Here is an 18,876-nt window from a genome sequence, read left to right as displayed (position 1 = left end):
TGCGGTGAGTTCGGTGTCAGTGAATGTGCGGGTTACTGGGCCACAGGGCCCATCATGGCGGCACCGCGGCATCAAACGCCACTGAGTGGATAGCAGAAAAAGTGATGTGGGCGGGAGGGGAGGGTCGGGTCGGGTCGGCGTGCGGCTGGTTGCGCCTGGCGGCCACGTGGTGTGCTCGCCTCTGTGACACGCGGCTGCGGTTGCCTGAGACGCATGCGCGGTGGCGGCGCCGCTCACTGCCCTTCCCCCCACCCGCCGGCCGCCATGTCCCAGGTGCAGGCTCGCTTCCACACCCACAGCAACAGGTGAGTGGCTCCGCGCCGGACACCCGCTGCCGCCGACCCTCCTCTCCGCCATGCAGCGGCGTCAGGGGGAAAAGGAGAGCGCCGGACTCGGCCCATCACCGCCTCCCCCTCACCCCCTCCACAGCGAGGGCCTCCCCTCACCCCCTCCACAGCGAGGGCCTCCCCTCACCCCCTCCACAGCGAGGGCCTCCTCCTCACCCCCTCCACAGCGAGGGCCTCCCCTCACCCCCTCCACAGCGAGGGCCTCCTCCTCACCCCCTCCACAGCGAGGGCCTCCCCTCACCCCCTCCACAGCGAGGGCCTCCCCTCACCCCCTCCACAGCGAGGGCCTCCTCCTCACCCCCTCCACAGCGAGGGCCTCCTCCTCACCCCCTCCACAGCGAGGGCCTCCCCTCACCCCCTCCACAGCGAGGGCCTCACCCCCTCCACAGCGAGGGCCTCCCCTCACCCCCTCCACAGCGAGGGCCTCCCCTCACCCCCTCCACAGCGAGGGCCTCCCCTCACCCCCTCCACAGCGAGGGCCTCCTCCTCACCCCCTCCACAGCGAGGGCCTCCTCCTCACCCCCTCCACAGCGAGGGCCTCCCCTCACCCCCTCCACAGCGAGGGCCTCACCCCCTCCACAGCGAGGGCCTCCCCCTCACCCCCTCCACAGCGAGGGCCTCCCCTCACCCCCTCCACAGCGAGGGCCTCCCCTCACCCCCTCCACAGCGAGGGCCTCCCCCTCACCCCCTCCACAAACCCTCAGCCTCACTACCATCGCCCACCACCGACCTCAGCCACACTCAGCACCCAACACCGTTTAGGATGGAAACATGCTGGAGGCGCATGGAAGCTGCAGATCACATCTGTGTTTACTAGAGCAGAGAGACATGATCCACACTCTTATCCCAGACTAGACGGGCATCATCTACATTCTTATATCAGACTAGAGACCCATGTAAACATATAGGTCATGTCTCTGTTTACACCAGACGAGAGACGCCATCTGCATGTTTATACCAACAAAAACAACTTGCATTTAAACAGTGCCCTTCACATGCGTTAGCTTCTTGGAGTGCTTAACAGTGGTGTAGCTTGCTGCTGAGCTGGGGAGAGAGTTGAGGTGATGATTGAAGAGGAAAGTCTGCTTCGCGTGTGATCAGAAAATTGGAAGACGAAGAGATTGAGGCAGTGAGTTCCATAGACTTGGGACGTAGTGGCTGAAACTAGCAACACATGGTCTACATGTTTATACCAGACTAGAGATACAATCAGAAGTCACTGGGAACAAACATTCAGCATGTCAGGCAGCATCTATGGAGAAAGGAAATTGAGTCAACGTTTCATGTCCGCGACCCTTTCATCAGAAGGGTCGTGGACCCAAAACGTTGACTCACTTTCCTTTCGATGCTGACCTAACCTGACCTGCTGAGTGTGCTCAGCAGCTTCTGTTTTTGTTTCAGATGTCCAGCATCTGCAGTATTTTGCATTTTTTTAAGAGACACAATCTACATGCCTCTACCAAACTATGATCCAATGTGTATCCCAGACTAGCAAGTCTTGATCTAATGCAGCGTGGTCCATTAGGGGGCTGCCTCCAGTCTGGTGGATGATTTAATCTGGCCTAAGACCATTTCCAACCTATCCATCCCAGGCAAACTTCCTGTCATGGCAGCGGAAGGCACTAGCAGTTGGGAGGCGCAGCATGACGAGTGGATATAATTCCGGTAGTTGCCTCAATGTGTCCCAAGACCGGGAGAGCGACCGTTTCTGCTGCCAGAGAGGTGTGGGGAAAGAGAGTGATAGTGATTGACAGAGAGGGTGAGAGAGCATTTGGAGAGAAAGAAACGGAAGTAAAGCAAAGAGTGATTGAGGGAGAGAGAGTGGGTGTGTGGTGCTGAGGAAGAGAGTGACTGAGAGGGAGAGAAACGAAGAGAGAGAGAGAAGTGAGGACGGCATTTTGTGATTCACTGCCAGGACAGATGATCAGAGCCTCCCTTGGCTGCCGCGGTGGGGACCGCACTCCCCACCCTAACATAAGAACATAAGAAATGTTAGATGAAAAAAAGACCAAGATCCATCGAGTTCGCCTTCCACCTTCATAGAAACTGGAGTAGGCCATTCGGCCCTTCAAGCCTGTTCCGCCATTTAATTAGATCATGGCTGATCTGTACCTCAACTAATCCTTTCGGTTCCAATTTCCCGCTTTCTCACCATATCCCTTATTACCCTGACTTACCAAAAATCTATCAACCTCACTCTTAAAGATGTGAATGGATCCTGCATTCACAGCCTTTTTGGGAAGAGAATTCCAGATTTCTACACCCTTTGAGTGCCACCTTCCTGGCAGTCACATGCACATATGTCCCAAACTACCGATGTACTATATTCATTTCCTAAAAGAAAACTATCTAATCTATGTTTAAACAAATCAACATTTCCTGCTTCAACCGTCTCCCGGGAGAGGCTGTTCCGCAGGTTTACTTTTCACTACTACATCCTACCTGTACAATCTCCCGACACAGCTGTTCCCTTTACCGAGTGAACATCGGCTTGCACCCCATATGCCCCACCATTGGCATTTTGCCCCCAGTCCCTCTGACTTGCTCCCTCCCTCCCCTCTTTCAGGGCGCATCAAGACCTAACTGATCAAGCTTTCAGTCATCTTTTCCCCTCCTCATTCCACATTCCTCCCACCCCCAGCTCAGGTGCTCAGCCGGCAGTGTTGAATGCTTTGAATCGTCCTGCCAACGTGAAAAGGTGCCGGGTAAATGTTGATATGTTTCTGGAAGGGAATCACAAAAATGTTGCTTATGCGACACGCAGACCTTTCTCAAATAGGGTATCTGGACCTCAGCAGCCAAAACCACCCTGATCAGTCTGCCTATCAGACATCAAATCCTGAATGAGAGCCAACTTTCTACAGTTGAACGTCAGCAAGACCAATGTTCTCCTGATTGGCTCTCGCCAGCGCCTCCGCACCTCAGCATCAGCATCCATGGATGCACACTCCATATCACCAAACTAGTCAGGAACCTAGACGGCTTGTTCGACCCTCAACTGTCCTTTCTCCCCCACATCCCTGCCTTTCCCTACCTACATAACATTGTCCGACTCAACCACTGCCTCAGCCCTCAGGCTGCGAAACTCTCATACATGCCTTCATTATAACCATGCTTGACTATGCCAACTCCCTGCTTGTCGGCCTCCTCAACTCCTTCCTCCGTAGGCTGCAGATCATCCAGAACTCTGAGGCCCGTGTCCTCTCCTGTACCAGGCTCAGTGGCCCCATCCTCGCTTGACTCGACTGGCTTCCCATCACACAGAATACAATTCAAGGTCTTGGTCCTCACTTTGAAAGCCCTTCATTGCCTCACAAATATACAGTCAATTCACTTTACAGTGTGTTCTGTGAAGCACTTTGGGACGTCCTCCCGACGTGAAAAGCGCTATATCAAATGCAAGGATTATTATTATTGCTCTCCCTTACCTCTGAATCCCCTATCAACCTGCCCTCTCCCCCCGCTCAGCGGGCTTCAGCCTGCTTCACATCCCCCGCCTCATCCATCCCACCATTGGCGGGCGGGCCTTCAGCCACTCCACCCCCACCCTCTGGAACTCCATCCAGGAGTTCCTCCGCCTAGGCCCCTCCCTTGCCTCCTTCAAAACCCATCTCAAGACCCTCCTCTTCGATCGTGCCTTCGATCGTCCTCCTGCCCTTCACCCTCCCCGATCCCGACCCTAACTCAGTGTTGGTCCTCCCGACCTGAAAGGCTCTATACAAATATAATTTTGTTGTTGTTGCCTTGTAAAGATATTTGCTTCAGGGCTGGGTATATGTGTTCTTCCCACCCACCACTGAGTTTTGATGTGAGATGTGGGGAGGAAGCTCTTAAGTTCTTCAAAGTGTTAATTCTATCTGAATAGCTCCATTTAACTGTAACAGCAACTTGCATTTGTATAATGGCCCTCAGGTAGGGGAACGTCTCAGAGGACTTCAAAAGGAACAGGGCTGGATGCTGAACGGGTGGGGGGGATCAAGGTGTTCACAGCTTCACTGTGACCTGCTATCCTGCCATCCTAGTCGCTTACCCTCTGCTCACCTAAGACCTGCCTGCTTCATGTCTCTTTGTCCAACCCACACCACCATCATTGGGCAAGATTTCAGCCATCTGCTCCAATCTCTGGAAGTCCAACCCGAAGTCACCTTTTTGGTCACCTTTCCTCCCCCAGCGTGGACTTCTAATTGACTCTGTGAAGAATGTTCAGATGTCCTTCTGATGGTCCTTCTGTGTTAATGTAAAATTGCTATTGTCATCAATCAAGCAGTCAATCAGTGATATTCTTGATCAGCACAGACCTTCCTGGAGATCCTTCCAGAGCAGCCTCTCCAGCTCCAGTAGATGGGGAAAGAGTAATGAGGTGGGAAGAGAGAGGCAATAAAAAGGAAGTTGTTCTTGTTCTAATAATAAACATTGTGTTTCTACATACAGATATGAAATCGATGACATACCGTTCTCTGTGCCAGCCGATTCTGAAATAGTTGAACTCAGCAATGTTATTAACAAGCTACTGGAGGCAAAAAATGGTGAGTCTATATGCTTCAACATAGCGGCTAGCTGGTTATTTACCAGTTGAAGTGAACTAGCTGGTGTTCATTGATTGTGTCCTTTATATTAAATGAATCCTTAGGACCTAATCTTATAGTGAGCTTTAAAATCCACCTCTTCACCCAAGTAACCTGGGTCCAAAGCCATTTAAATGTCCCACTTTAAATGAGTTTTCCTTTGATCAGACAGGTGTTCGACACACCTGGAAATCCATCAGCTTGCTTAAGAGTCTGAACCAACTCCCCTGCGATTTCTATATATGCACGTGAATTTCCCTTTGTTTGGAATAAAATCAGTACTCTTTTCCCAGAGGGATGCATCCTGCGCACCTAATCTCAGATTAGCCACAGGTTAACAAGAGCCAAAGTTTGGGGGACTTCCAGAGAGTGGAGTTTAAGCAGCTAAACATTGTGAGACATTACTGTGTGCAACTGGCTGCTTTATTGTAGGTCAACAAGGCAGCCAGTTGCACACAGTAATGTTTCACAAACAGCCATGAAGTCAATGACCAATATTATTGGTGGGTTGTTGGCAAGAACACCAGGAGAAACTCACTTTTCTTTCTGGATAGAGCCATGGGATTTTTAACGTAGACCTACACAAGCAGACTTTTAATTCAGTTTAATGCCTCGTTCGAAAGACGTCGCCTCCAACAATGCAGCAAATTCCCAGTATGGCATTGGACTGTCATCTTAGATTGTATAAATCCCAGTTTGTGGGGTGGGGAGAATTTGTGCACACGGGATGGAGTGTTTACAGGCATAACTATTTTCTTTTGTACCTTTTACAGACAATCATAAACATGTGGAGTTTGACTTTCTCGTCAAGGGCCAATTCCTGCGGTTACCACTGGGAAAGCACATGGAACTGGAAAGCATCTCAACGGTAAATCATCTGTGATTGTGAAGCAGGTTAACATTAGACTTTGTATACTGCAGCTAGAAGGAGATGGGCTCAGTTGTTAGTGTGTCAGCCTGGCTCAGTTGTTAGCGCGTTAGTCTTTGAGTACTTGGTTGTATGTTCAACATCCAGTGGTAATCTTTGAAAAGAGCAAGAAGTTTATCCCAGGTTCTGGCCAACAGTCTCTCAGATAAATTTGTTTATTCAATTCATCTTTGTTTGTGGGGACATTGCTGTGCACAAATTGTTTGCCACTTTCAGCTACAAAATAGTCATTTTATAGTCTATCCTGTGATGTGCTTTGAGAAGTCCTCCTGACTTATTTGTAGGCAAACATAGTAGCCAATTTGTGAACAGCAATGCCCCACAGACAGCCATGAAGTGAATGTCCAATTTTATCCAAAAATTAAAGGTTAGAAAACCTGGCGAAACTCTCTTCTCAAACAGCACAGCCTTTGCCCACAAATATACAGTCAATTCACTTTACACTCTATTCTGTGAAGTGCTTTGAGACGTCTAGAAGACGTGAAAAGCCCTCTATCAAATGCAAAAATTATTATTATTAGTACCACAGGATCTTTGAATGTTCACTTGAAGGGCAGATGGGACTTTGGTTTAACGAAGGACGGTACTTCCTTTAATGCACTAGAGAGTCAGCCTAGACTGTGATGTCGATGTGGGGCTGGAGCCCACAAAGTTCAGAACCTGTGAGGAGAACCACATACCTGTCCATAAGCTTAGCTTCGTGAGACTCTGTGCGAGGAAACTCCCTGTTTTACATTTATGTTAAGGGGGAGGTTTCAGAAGGGAAGAAAGAGCCGTACATTGTTTTCATCACATTCTATAAGTCACACCTTCCTTGCTCTGATCCGTAAAACCAACAACAACTCACACAGTGTAGCGTCTTGAAGCACCGGACAGCAGCAGAGCTTGCCGCTGAGCTGGGGAGGGAGAGGGAGTGTGTGGGGGGGAGGTGAACATAGGCACGGTCGATGCGGAAGGTCTTCAGGTGCAATTTGAAGAGGGGCAAATTCGGTGGGGTGGGTGAGGTGGAAGGAATGAGGCAGGGAGTTCCAGAGGTTTAGAAATATTATAATAATTAATAGAAATAATAATTTGATCACTCAATCCACGACTGTCAGTGGGACACTACTGTGCGCAATTGGCTGCCGCGTTTTGCCCACAAACATATGGTCACTACGTTTTACAGTATATTCTGTGAAGCGCTTTGAGACATCTCAATGACGTGATAAGGCGCTATATCAAATGTAAGAATGATTATTATCAGAATGATAATGTGTTAACACTAGAGTAACAGTAATTATAGCACAATGCTGGGGAAGGAATTATAGAGAGTAAATATTGGGCGGTGGTGATCTCCTTTAGTTACTGCACTTCAAAGATGAATGAGCCATCCTGTGTTGATAATTATTTTGATATTCAGAAATTAAAATTAATATTCAGAAAGATTTTGTTTCCCAGAGTTGAGCTGGTTGGAGCCTGAATCGAAAAGCAAAAAAATTTGGCCTCGCTTTGATTATTTCTTTCTTCTGCACTTTGATAGGAAGAGGTAGTTGAGATAGAGTACGTGGAGAGGTATGCTGCTCCTCAACCAGAAGAGTGCATATTCCATGATGACTGGGTCAGTGCTGTGGAGGCGGAAGGAGAATGGTGAGACCTGAAGAACTGCTGAATTCTTTTGGGTAATTGGTGTCAAGCGGTGGGGCTCCTTGCTTCTTCCCCCTCCAACCCTCAAGTTAAATGTTTCTGGATCCTAGTTAAACTTTGCCCTGTGAATAATAACAGACCTTAGGCTTTTGTGTTTGTCTTATTCTTACCCGATTAAATAAGATGGTGGACTGTTCTCAAATAGCACAGTCGGATCCTGATATAATGCAGTTGTTTGGCCTCTTAAAAGCAGATGTTGTGTTAAAAGCAAGGACTCGGGCGTCTTAGGAGTCCTCCTGCAGTGACAGGAGCGGGATATATACAAGCAATTTGTGATATAGAACAGTAGCTCTCACAAACTGGGACTCAGCAAAGCCTATTGTGCACAGGAGCCACCCAGTTAGCGTCAGAATGTACTGCACAATCTGCATATATATTTTTATATATATATATATACATGTGTAGGAACAGGAGTAGGTCATTCAGCCCCTCGAGCCTGTTTCGCCATTCTATAAGATCATGGCTGATCTGGAACTCCATCCCCCAGTGCCTTCGCCTTGCTTCTTCCCTTTCCTCCTTCAAGGCCGGTCTCAAGACCTTTCTCTTCGACTGTGCCTTCAGCTCCCCTCTCAACTCTCTACCCCCTCCTCGCTCCCTCCCTTCCCTCCCCTCACCATTTCCCCCCTGCTCGGGTCCCGACCCAACTGTCCAGCGCCTTGGGACGTCCTCCCGACGTGAAAGGCATTCTATAAATGAAATCTTGTTGTTGTTGTATGTCAACTCCCAATTACCTGCCCTTTCCCCATATCTCTTGATACCCTTACCTCACAAATATCTATCCACCTCTGTCTTGAAAATTTGAATGGATCCAGCATCCACAGCCTTTTGGGTTCATTTGTTATAAACATTTTGTATACCTTTTGCGTTTTATACTGACCTGAAGTATACTATAATGGGACCAATTGTTGTCACTTCCAGCGGCAGACGTTATTGGAATCGATTGTCAATCTGCCTATCTATTTAGAATTTTTTATACTTCCCTACTGTTCAACAATTTAAACATTTTAATTTCCGGCCTCTCAGGATTCTCACGGGTTCATACGATAAAACGGCCCGGATTTGGTCTGTGGATGGCCGGCCACTCATGGCTGTTGCTGGGCACAATGAAGTAGTAAAAGACGTAGCTTGGATCAAGAAAGGTGAGTGATCTATCAGATATACCGACAGTATACCATGGAAGCAGACCATTTGTAGAGTCCCGTAACATAGTGGTTAGTGTTCTTGTCTCACAAACAAGAGGACCTGGGTTCAATTCCAGGGCAGGGTGAACCCTTAGGCATATTCCTTACTAGAATATATAAGTTTCCTTACTCCACACGCCTCTGTTTACCTAGCAGCATGTAGGAACCCGGTTGTTTGTCGATTGGTGGAACGCTTTTCAGAGTTAATATCTCCTCAAAAAAAATTGGGTACTCAATTCACGTGGAACACTGCTGTGGGCAATTGGCTGCTGGATTTTGCCCACAAAATATACAGTCAATGTACTTTACAATATATATTCTGTGAAGTGCATTGAGATGTCTCAATGACCTGATAAGGATTATTATAATTATTATTGTTTGGTCAAACTAATCCCTTGCCAGTGTTTTTATTCCACGTGAGCCTCCACCCCTCCCTATCCCCTCTTCCATATCCCTCTGTTCCCTTCTCTCACGCATTCATTTCGACATTATTCCCCCATTACTCGATCTCAAAGAGTTATAAAAAGCTGTATTTTGCCTATATAACAATGTTCACCGCATTTCAAAGGAAGTGCTTTAAAATGTTTCAATGTCATTAAATGCAGTGTTATTTTATTATTTAAAATGCCGCAGCACTAGTCATCCATAATGTATTTGGCAGAAATGTTGAGCAAATTACATTATTACTGAACAAAGCATTTTTCTGTTACGTTGCGGCCCCTCTATACAGTGCTTCAGGTTTGGCATTTAACATATTTAGCACACCATGGACCCACAGTATACAGTATACAACACACCTCTGGTGCTGACTGACTGGCTTCCCAGAGTGCAGAGAACTTCCCGGAGCCAGGGGGGTCCCCAACAACCATTGGAAATGTTTGCAGAGCAGTCACCATTAGCCATATAGCATTATGCACACAGCGTGGCAGTAGCTTGACAACCCTAGCAGTGCTGACAGACAGCCGCACTGAATTACAACCCATTATAAAGGGGCTCCCATAGCAGACCAGAGCTCGAGGTTCTGCTGCTCAATGTAACTCACTGACGGTCTCTTGTGGTAGAAACCCATATTACGCCATGGGTGAACATTATAATAATATTCTTTGTATTTGGTGTAGCATCTTATCATGTCATTGAGCCGTCTCAAAGCCCTTCACAGGATTTTACTGTGAAGTGTAGTGACTGGGTATTTGTTGGCAAACACATCTGCCAGTCTGTGCGCAACACTGCCGCACAAAGAGCCATAAGGTAAATTACCAATTTTATCATGGGACTTGCTGACCAGAACACCGGGATAAACACTCTTGTCTTTTTGAGTAATAATAATAATGATCCTTGCATTGCATTTGATATAGTGCTTTTCACATATTCTAGACGTCTCAAAGTGCTTCACAGAATATGCTGTAAAGTGAATTGACTATATTTGTGGGGGAAATGCGGCAGCCAATTGCACACAGCAGTGTCCCACAAACAGTCATTGATTGAAAATGACCAATTTAATTATTGTTTTGTTTTGGAGGGATTATTATTAGGCGCGTGGAGTAAGGAAACTTGCCCAAGGTTTCGCCCTGCCTGGAATTGAACCCAGGTGTCTCACTTGCAAGGCGAGTGCTCTAACCACTGAGCTACAGGACTCCTATTGCCATAGGATCTTTAATGTCCACCTGCACAGGCAGACAGGACTGCGGTTATTTAGGAAGGCATGTTGCTAAAGATCCCAAGGCACTATTTGAGAATTGAAGGGAGATTATCCTGGTGTCCTGGCCAACAATCCCACAGATAAAATTGGTCATTCACTTTATGGGTATTTGTGGGCATTGCTGTGTGCAAATTGGCTGCTGCCTTCACCTACAAATACTCAGTCGCTACATTTCACGATAAAGACCTGTAAAGGTGTTTGAGACATCTCGACCGCGCAATATGCCACCATATTAAACGTTAGGATTATTATTATTATAAAAGGAAAAAAGCTGATCAGATTGCTTATTGCATTGACCATTTAATTGTACATTTTAAAGCAAAATGGTGTAAAGAAAGTGATGCTCCCTAGGGTGATTCAGTTTCTAAGGTTTTTGCATTTCTTCTTTCTGTTAGATGGAACCTCCAATTTGCTACTCAGTGCCTCCCAGGACCAGACCATTATTATGTGGGAATGGAATTGTGAAAAGAATAAACTAAAAGCCTTGCATTCCTGTCGCGGACATGCTGGGAGCGTTGATTCAATCTCTGTGGATGGTACGAGGACCAAAGTGAGTTACGCAGTTGTGATTATTAACTGTCCAGTTTGGGACTGCCTCAGTCTAGGTGTGCAGACTAGCTTGTTTCTCCGGGTTGGTATTCCTAAGGTGTTTTAGGACAAGGCAGATTGGGAAATGGCAGTGCAGTGTAGGAGAGGTTGCTGAGCCCCCATAGACCATTATGCTATAGAGGTTTATGTTCTTAGCTTGTTATGTTCTGCAACTCCAGCCCCAAGTTCTTAAAATAAAGTAATGGTGTCTTTGAGGAGGCTTTTCTCTACCTATCGGCTGTCACAGATGTGTGGGAAATTGGATAGATGTGACTGCTCCATTCAGTGCTGTGGAGAATTATTAAATAAATCAATTTCCTTCCATCCGTCGGTTGAGACTTGAACTCATGATGTTTAGGGACCGTTAAAGTTCCCATGGCACTGAAAAGAGAAGGGAATCTCTCCCAGTGTCCTGGCCAACAACCCTCTGAAATAAAATTGGTCGTTCACCTTATGGAAGTTTGTGGAACCATAACGTGCCCAAATTTGTTAGCCCGTTTATATACCAGTATACAATCACGACACTTCACAGTAAAATCCTGTTAAGCGCTTTGAGAAGTTTCGATATAAGTTACGATATCAAAGGCAAGGATTATTATTATAATTCCTCCCCAGTCAATTCACTTTACAGTTTAGCTCTTTGAGATGTCTCAACAACATGATAAGGCGTTACATCAAATGCAAGTTTTGTTATGTTATAATTTGTGGTCACCCAAAGCCCTCAGTCTTGGTATATAGCTTGGTGGTTTTGTTATTGATTGTGGTTATAGAAGATAGTCTATGTTTCCATGGATTTATATTGTTAAACCTTCTGCTTAGTTTTGCAGTGGCTCCTGGGACAAGATGATAAAGATTTGGTCAGCAGGTAATGCAGAAGTTTGGTTTGCTATTTTGCTGCTTTTTCACTGTATGTGTCCAAAGCTATCTTGACTTCCCCCAGACCCTAAACCAAAGCTGATATTCTATTATGTTACAATAATAGTAATTGCACTTGCTCTGACATAATGCCTTATTATGTTGTTGAAACATCTCAAAGCTCTTCACCGGGTTTTACTGTAAAGTGCAGTCGAATCCGGCAACAACAACAACAACAAAATTACATTTGTAAAGCGCTTTTCACGTTGGGAGGATGTCCCAAAGCGCTGAACAGTCGGATCAGGACCTGCAGCAGCCAATTTGCTCACAGTAACGTCCCACAATGATCCATTTTATCTGGATTCTTGGCCAGCAGAAATCCCGTTCTCTCTTTGATTAGTGCATGGGATCTTTAAAGTAGACCTGAGCAGGGGTGATAAGGCCTTATATAATTAAAAGGGGTTATTATAGCCAAACTTGCACAGAAATGCTTAGAAATTAAAGGAATGGCCTCAGTTACTGGCGGGATGAAATTCTACCTCTTATTTCCTTACCAAAGCATCCAGAATTTGTCAAAATTTTCAAAAAAGTATTAATTTTGTAGCCGGTTTTCTGTGAGATCTTTTAAGATTGGGTTAAAATTTTCTAGATCCCAATGAATGTCTTAGATCAAGGCTCTACTGCAACCAAGATAATAATCAAGCACTAGTCATCTTAAAATATGTTACATGTTATGCGGAATGTGAAAAGAGGGTTATAGGATCTCAGGGCAGACTGCTGTGTAGACCTACTGTTTCCACTTGTGTCTCAGGAACCCTGTACTGGCTGAAAAGGCAACTGGGTAAACTGTTGTCTGCCTCGACATCAGTGCTGGGCTCATGCAACCTGTGTTGACTATTATTCCCTCTCTTACACTCTGTACTTACAATAATCCTGTAAATAATAATCCTTACATTTGGTACAGCGCCTTTCACATCAGGATATACTGTAAAATGAAGTGACGTTTGTGTTTTGGGGTGAACGAGGCAGCTGATTTACCCACAGCAATGTCCCATACACAGCCACAAAATGAATGAAAACATTTTATTTGGGGAATCGTTGGCCAGGACACCGAGTGAAACTCCTTTCTCTTTTCGATAGGGCCAGGGATCTTTAAAGTCGACCTGAACAGGCAGACTGAATCTTGCTTTACATCTCATCTGAAAGTTGGCACCTCCAACAATGCTGCACCTGTTCAAGTGGACTTTAAAGATCCCATGGCTCTAATCGAAGAGAGAAGGGGATTTCTGTATTGGAGTGTCAGCTTAGGTTGTATGAGTTCCAAGACCCAACTGAGCCACACTAACGCACTTTACTTCACAGTGACACGACTTACAGTTAGGAAGTTGCACATTGCGCTGCTGTGCCTCCTTTGCTTTGTCATTTGCCTGAATTCTCTTCAAAATCTGCTCCTAGTTCCTAGTGAAGAGGAAGAAATGATAGAGGAAACCGAGTGCAGACCGAGGAAAAAACAGAAGATTGACCAACCAGGCTTAACAAGAGTAAGTCAATACTTGATGTAAAAATGCAAATCTTCCATACAATTTTTTGTTATACATTACAAATTTACATTTATATAGGGCCTTTCATGTTGGGAGGACATCAAGGCCTTAGTAGTTCTGGCTTGGCATCCAAGCTGGGGTGGAAGCCAAAAGGCTGGAGAGGGGAGAGATGACCGAAAGGGCGGTCCTAAGTTGGACCTGAATGAAGTGAGGGAGGGAGCAAGTCAGATGGACTGAATGGAGTTTCAGGGAGTGTGGGCAGATAGCTGAAAGCCTGATCATTAATTGTGAGGTGGGTATGGCAGGGACATGAAGCAGGCCAGTGCCCACTGAGCCAAGGGAGCAGCTGGGTCAGTATGTATCTTGTTAGCTGACTAGATGACCTCTCTCACTAGCTTAACCTAGATGTACCTTTTTCCAGACTCCTAAAATGACAATGTCAGGCCACAGTGAGGCTGTTTCTTCTGTCTTGTGGTCTGATACTGATGAGGTCTGCAGTGCCTCGTGGGATCACACAATACGGATCTGGGATGCTGAGACAGGGGTCCATAAATCCACACTGGTGAGTCAATGCCTTTTACTCAATGGCTTCAATTGAGTGACAGGTTTTCTCCTTAATTCGCTTCCCCCACCCCATTCATTCACATAAAAGCAACTGGTCTTTTCATATTGAGAATTCCGTGCAGAAATGTGCAGCCGTTCAATCTGTGTGTGGCCTTAAGGACTCATCCTGTCAATTTCTGCGGTGCCACAAGAGATTTGGGTGAAGGTAGCCATTCGGCTCATTTGATCTCATTCTTCCAGAATACTCAACTTACCCTCCTCCCATCACAACACTAAACTGTTTCTTACATCTCCAGCTTCCTGGCCTTAACCTTCCTGGTAAGTGCATTCCAGTTGTTAATTACCCTCTGTGTAAAAAAAGTACTATCTGGTGTCTGTCCTGAAATTGCTTTTACAACCCTAAATCTGGGCCCTATGGTTCTGATGCCTTGGCATATCTGAAAGTAACCAAAATAAGCACGGTTTCCCACAGGAAAGCAGTACCCCAATCATTGCACACTGGGTTTCCCAAGCCTTCGCTCTTGCCAACCTGCTCTGAAACCCTCCCGAATTACGCAACCCACTGTGCATACTTGGGTTGTGCATACTTTCCTCCTCAGTTTGGAGATTCTTAAGCAATATGATGAGTATCTGCATGTGTTTCTGCACCCACATAACCAAAAAAGACCTTCAAAATTGGGCATTGTCTTTGTCAACTTGTGCTTTCTGAAATAAGAGTTCACTGGTTTATTTTTCTTAAATTCTGTACTTTCTCCTCTACAGACTGGAAATAAGGTGTTCGATTGCCTTGCTTACTCCCCATTGTGCAAAAGGCTGGTCTCAGGCAGCACAGACAGACACATTCGACTGTGGGATCCGCGCTCAAAAGGTAAATGTAAAAGTTTGTGCAGTGCCTCCTGCAAGGTGCTATTTCTGTAATCACCTCCAGCTTCCACTATATGTAACCAAACCCTGTAACAACCCCATAAATCCTGGTACCAACGCAGGGAGCTGGAGTTCAGGTACAGATCAGCTATGATCTAATAGAATGGCGGAACAAGTTTGAGGGGGTGAATGGCCTGTTCCTAGGTATCTCAGTTCTACATGTCCAAACTCTGATCTTAAAAGTACATTTTATAAAAGGGCACTTTTCTAAGTGCCAATGTTCCCAGTTACGATTGGGCATAGTCACATTTGGTTGATTGCTAGAATAGGCCCAGGTGACCTCTTCCCTCTTTATCGCTCCTGCCACAAGATGACCGATAAACAGTTTGCTCTTAAGAGGACTCTTATGTGTTGTTACCCTCTCAAAATGTGAGAGGCGTGGTCTCTCATTCATCCCTCAGAGAATCGAGTTCAAAACCCTCGTTCTCACCTTCAAAGCCCTCTTAACCCCATGTCAGCCTGTCCGCTCCCTCGGCTCGGCAGACACCTGCTCCAGGTCCCCCGCACTTACCGCCCCACCATTGGTGGTCGGGCATTCGGCATCTCTGCCCCCACACGCTGAAACTCTATTACGCAATCCCTCCACCTCACCCCCTCTCTTGTCTCCTTCAGGTCCCGTCTAAAGACCTTCCTCTTCGATTGTGCCTTCAGCCACCCCCCCTGTCCTCTACCCCTCCTGACCCCAAATCCCAGCTCAGGTCCAAAACCCCTGATTGTCCAGAGCCCTGGGACATCTTTCCGGCATGAAGGGCGCTATACAAGTGTAATTTGTTGTTGTTGTCTCTGACCTCTGATCTTTGGCACTCTGGTAGCAGACTCCTAACTGCTTTTTTGCATTATCTTGAACATATAAAGTATTTATTACTTGTGAAACTAAAGGCTAAAGGGCTGACGTTATTCCATTCTCTTTTTTCCTCCTTCAGATGGATCCCTAGTACTACTCACTATGACTTCACACAATGGATGGGTGACGGCAGTCAAATGGTCACCCACCCACGAGCATCAGTTGATTTCAGGTTCTTTTGACAAACTGGTGAAGCTCTGGGACACAAGAAGGTAATTGGAGAGGGACATTTTGTAACTAACTTCCTTACTCAAAGTCTTATGGCTACAAATGGAATTCACAGCTCAATAGTGACAGGAAACTTTTTAAGTTTGTAAAATAATGGGAAATTTTACAAAACTGACCTATTTGTAGCCTCTCTAATATTTCCACCCGTAGCCAAACTTTGGAATAAATCCTATTTATGCCCATTCAGGCTGGAATACAATTCCATATGAGGGAGAAGGGCATACGAGGGAGTAAGGAGTGGGGACCAATTCCCAACTCTAAACCTGTACTTCTTAATAGCCTTCCTCTGATTCATTAAATCTGATTATTGATCTCTACAAGGGGCACATTCCAATGTTTGCTGTGTGATTTTTACTTCGGGTTTCACATGTGAAATAACCTTAATTCAGAGATTGACTCTGGACACAAATACTTGTTACATAGCATAGCATTAAGCGTAGCTGCAACTGTACCCGTTGCAGCTACACTTGCAGCCAGTTTCATTTAACCGGCCTTTTCTCATCACATCATATGTGATGAGCTTGTTTAGGTCACGATAGGAAATCCCCGAAAAAAATATGCCCATGACACTCCATAATGCAAGACCTTTCCGTTGAGGTATAAATTATGTCTCTACATCAATCGGTTATTGCGTTCTTGACAGACAGACACACAGACATTTTATCTTTATTAGTATAGAGGAAGATGTATGCTATATGCCCTTCTGGAACTCCCTCTACCTCTCCATTTGCCTTTAAATTCCAACTAAAAACCTACCTCTTCGACTGTGCTTATGGCCATCTACCCCCTTCTTCCTTCATGTTCGAGCCAGTCATTATAAAGCACACCAAGACATTATTCTGTGTGAAGGCCGCTGTGTAAATGCTAATTATTTATGTAAGTCGATTTTGATGGCCTTTTTTTCTTGCATTTTAGTTGCAAGGCTCCTCTATTTGACGTGAATGCACACGAAGACAGAGTACTCTGTGTAGACTGGACAGAGACAGGGGTAAGTGACCAAACTGATGGGAAAAAAAGTTTCCTCTCTGCAAGCAGTAAGACAGCTACATTGAAGCAGTCTCAACCCATTTCCTTTGGGCACCAGTCCACAGTAGGAATGGGTACACTTTGACCAAATGTATACTTATCAGTAATGGAAAGCACCCTTCTGCAATGGGAGACGTTTTTCAGAAGTTCTGGTTAAGTTCTGGTCTGAGGCAAGACCGAGAGAGCTTTTGTCTGGATCTGTTTTGTGCAACACCTTACTTAGGAGTGATTAATGCTGATACCAGAGTTGAAATTTCTTTAGTGCTTATAGGCCTCGATGAGTAATGTACAAATATTATACATCATTTTCATGAGAAGTTCGGGATAGTCAATAAAGAAATGTCTAATCTTTTTGAATAATATTTGTATATAACCTTGTTTAGACCACATTTGCAGTCCTGTGTCCAATTCTGATCACAGTACTACAAAAAGGATATAGCAGTAATAGAAAAAGTACAGTGTAGGTTTACGAGGATAATACTAGGACTGGCAGGTTATTGCTATTGGGATAGAATGGAAAGGGCAGGACGTTTTTTGCTTGAAAAGAGACGTTTAATGGAGAACTAATAGAAGTGTTTAAAATTATAAAAGAGTTTGATAAAGTTAAACATAAATTGTCTGTTACCACTGGTTCGGGAGTCTGTAACCAGGAGACACAAGTATAACATAGGATCTAAAAGAGAATTTAAGAGGAACAGCAAGCAGTGTTGTGAGAATGTGGAACTCGCTGTCTGAAGTGGTGGTTGAATCCAGAGTATAGATTAATTTAAGCAGAAATCAGATGTACACAAAAGGCAGAAGGATATGGAAGGGGGAAAGGAATGGGTGGATACTCCTGTGGAGTACAAACACCGTCACGGACTGTTTGAGCTGAGTGGCCTGTTTCTGTGCTGTACAGTCTCTGTAAATCTGAGAATAAGAAAGTGGCGATTTGAGGTTGGGTAAACCTCGGAGCTGGTTTAAGATCAGTGGTGGGAAAAGCTTAGACTCCAGCTGTGTTCTCAGATTGGGATGGGTGAACAAGTGCCACAAGGAGATGGTAGGTAACTTGCAGATTAAACTTGTTGGGATGAGTGAAGAAACCACAAAAGTATAATTTATTTTTCTCATTTCTTTCAGTTGCTGCTAAGTGGTGGAGCCGACAACAAACTATTCTCATTCAAGTACTTGACTCCCAGCTCTGGGGAAGGAGCCTGATTGATGGGGATAGAAGCCTCTTTTCTCAACACACCATCGGGTGCAACAAAACATTTGATTGGACATTCTTGCCTTCCATTCTTTTCTAAACCACCTCACAAATAGAATCCATTTGCCCTCGATGACTGTTCTGACTCCAGCTCTTATTCTGTCTACAGACATTCAAGTGTTTTGTTTTTTCGTGTGTGATTAGTACTGAGACAAAAAAGTATCTTCCCAAATAGAGGTACTGGGATCACTACATGTACTCCAGCGGAAGGTTTAGGGGTAAGATGTCCTCTATAAAACAACAGAGGTCATAGCAACAACAATTGACATTTATATAGTGCGTTTCATGGCGGGAGAACTTCTCAAAAAGCTTCACCTGACTGAAAGAGAGCCTGAACCTTGTAAAACTGAGGCAAAGCTGTTGAATGCAAACCAGAGGGTTCTAAAATGTTTCCGTGTTTACAATCTAATATTAATTAACACTTTAAATTGGCACAGATATGTGGTGTAATTTTTTTAATGTTTTTTAAATAAGAAAATGGAAGTGTTGACCAATCTAGGTGAACCAATGGATTTCTAAACCGTTGATTTTACTCCTTGCTGCCACCCACATTTGCTGTCATCTATAGTCCATGTGTGACACTGTCTCAACAACAATAACAACAACAAGATTCCATTTATACAGCGCCTTTCATGTCGGGAGGACGTCTCAAGGATC

The 18,876-nt window shown here is 45.3% G+C and overlaps 1 protein-coding gene across 1 annotated transcript; it reads left to right on the top strand.

Moving 5' to 3' along the window:
• The first annotated feature begins 212 nt into the window (after positions 1–212).
• wdr12 (WD repeat domain 12) lies at positions 213–18,657 on the top strand. The gene is made up of 13 exons (XM_007905888.2): positions 213–305; positions 4,779–4,873; positions 5,686–5,780; positions 7,360–7,466; positions 8,547–8,662; positions 10,799–10,953; positions 11,811–11,856; positions 13,302–13,387; positions 13,809–13,949; positions 14,714–14,819; positions 15,799–15,931; positions 16,863–16,935; positions 18,093–18,657. Exons 1-13 carry the CDS (start codon positions 214–216, stop codon positions 18,168–18,170), a joined length of 1,323 nt encoding a protein of 440 aa, XP_007904079.1. The 5' UTR covers position 213; the 3' UTR covers positions 18,171–18,657.
• The last annotated feature ends 219 nt before the right edge of the window (positions 18,658–18,876 follow it).

This window comes from Callorhinchus milii, unplaced genomic scaffold, assembly GCF_018977255.1.
Source record: "Callorhinchus milii isolate IMCB2004 unplaced genomic scaffold, IMCB_Cmil_1.0 Scaffold6, whole genome shotgun sequence".
NCBI classification, from domain to species: Eukaryota; Metazoa; Chordata; class Chondrichthyes; order Chimaeriformes; family Callorhinchidae; genus Callorhinchus; species Callorhinchus milii.
This window is presented reverse-complemented; position numbering and strand designations above follow the sequence as displayed.

Excerpts from the sequence above, each read along its gene's own strand:
- wdr12 (XM_007905888.2), top strand. The coding sequence starts at position 214 with ATGCGCGGTGGCGGCGCCGCTCACTGCCCTTCCCCCCACCCGCCGGCC. Across the intron at positions 14,820-15,798 it reads GTGGGATCCGCGCTCAAAAG|ATGGATCCCTAGTACTACTC; the intron begins GTAAATGTAAAA and ends TTCCTCCTTCAG. Across the intron at positions 15,932-16,862 it reads AAGCTCTGGGACACAAGAAG|TTGCAAGGCTCCTCTATTTG; the intron begins GTAATTGGAGAG and ends CTTGCATTTTAG.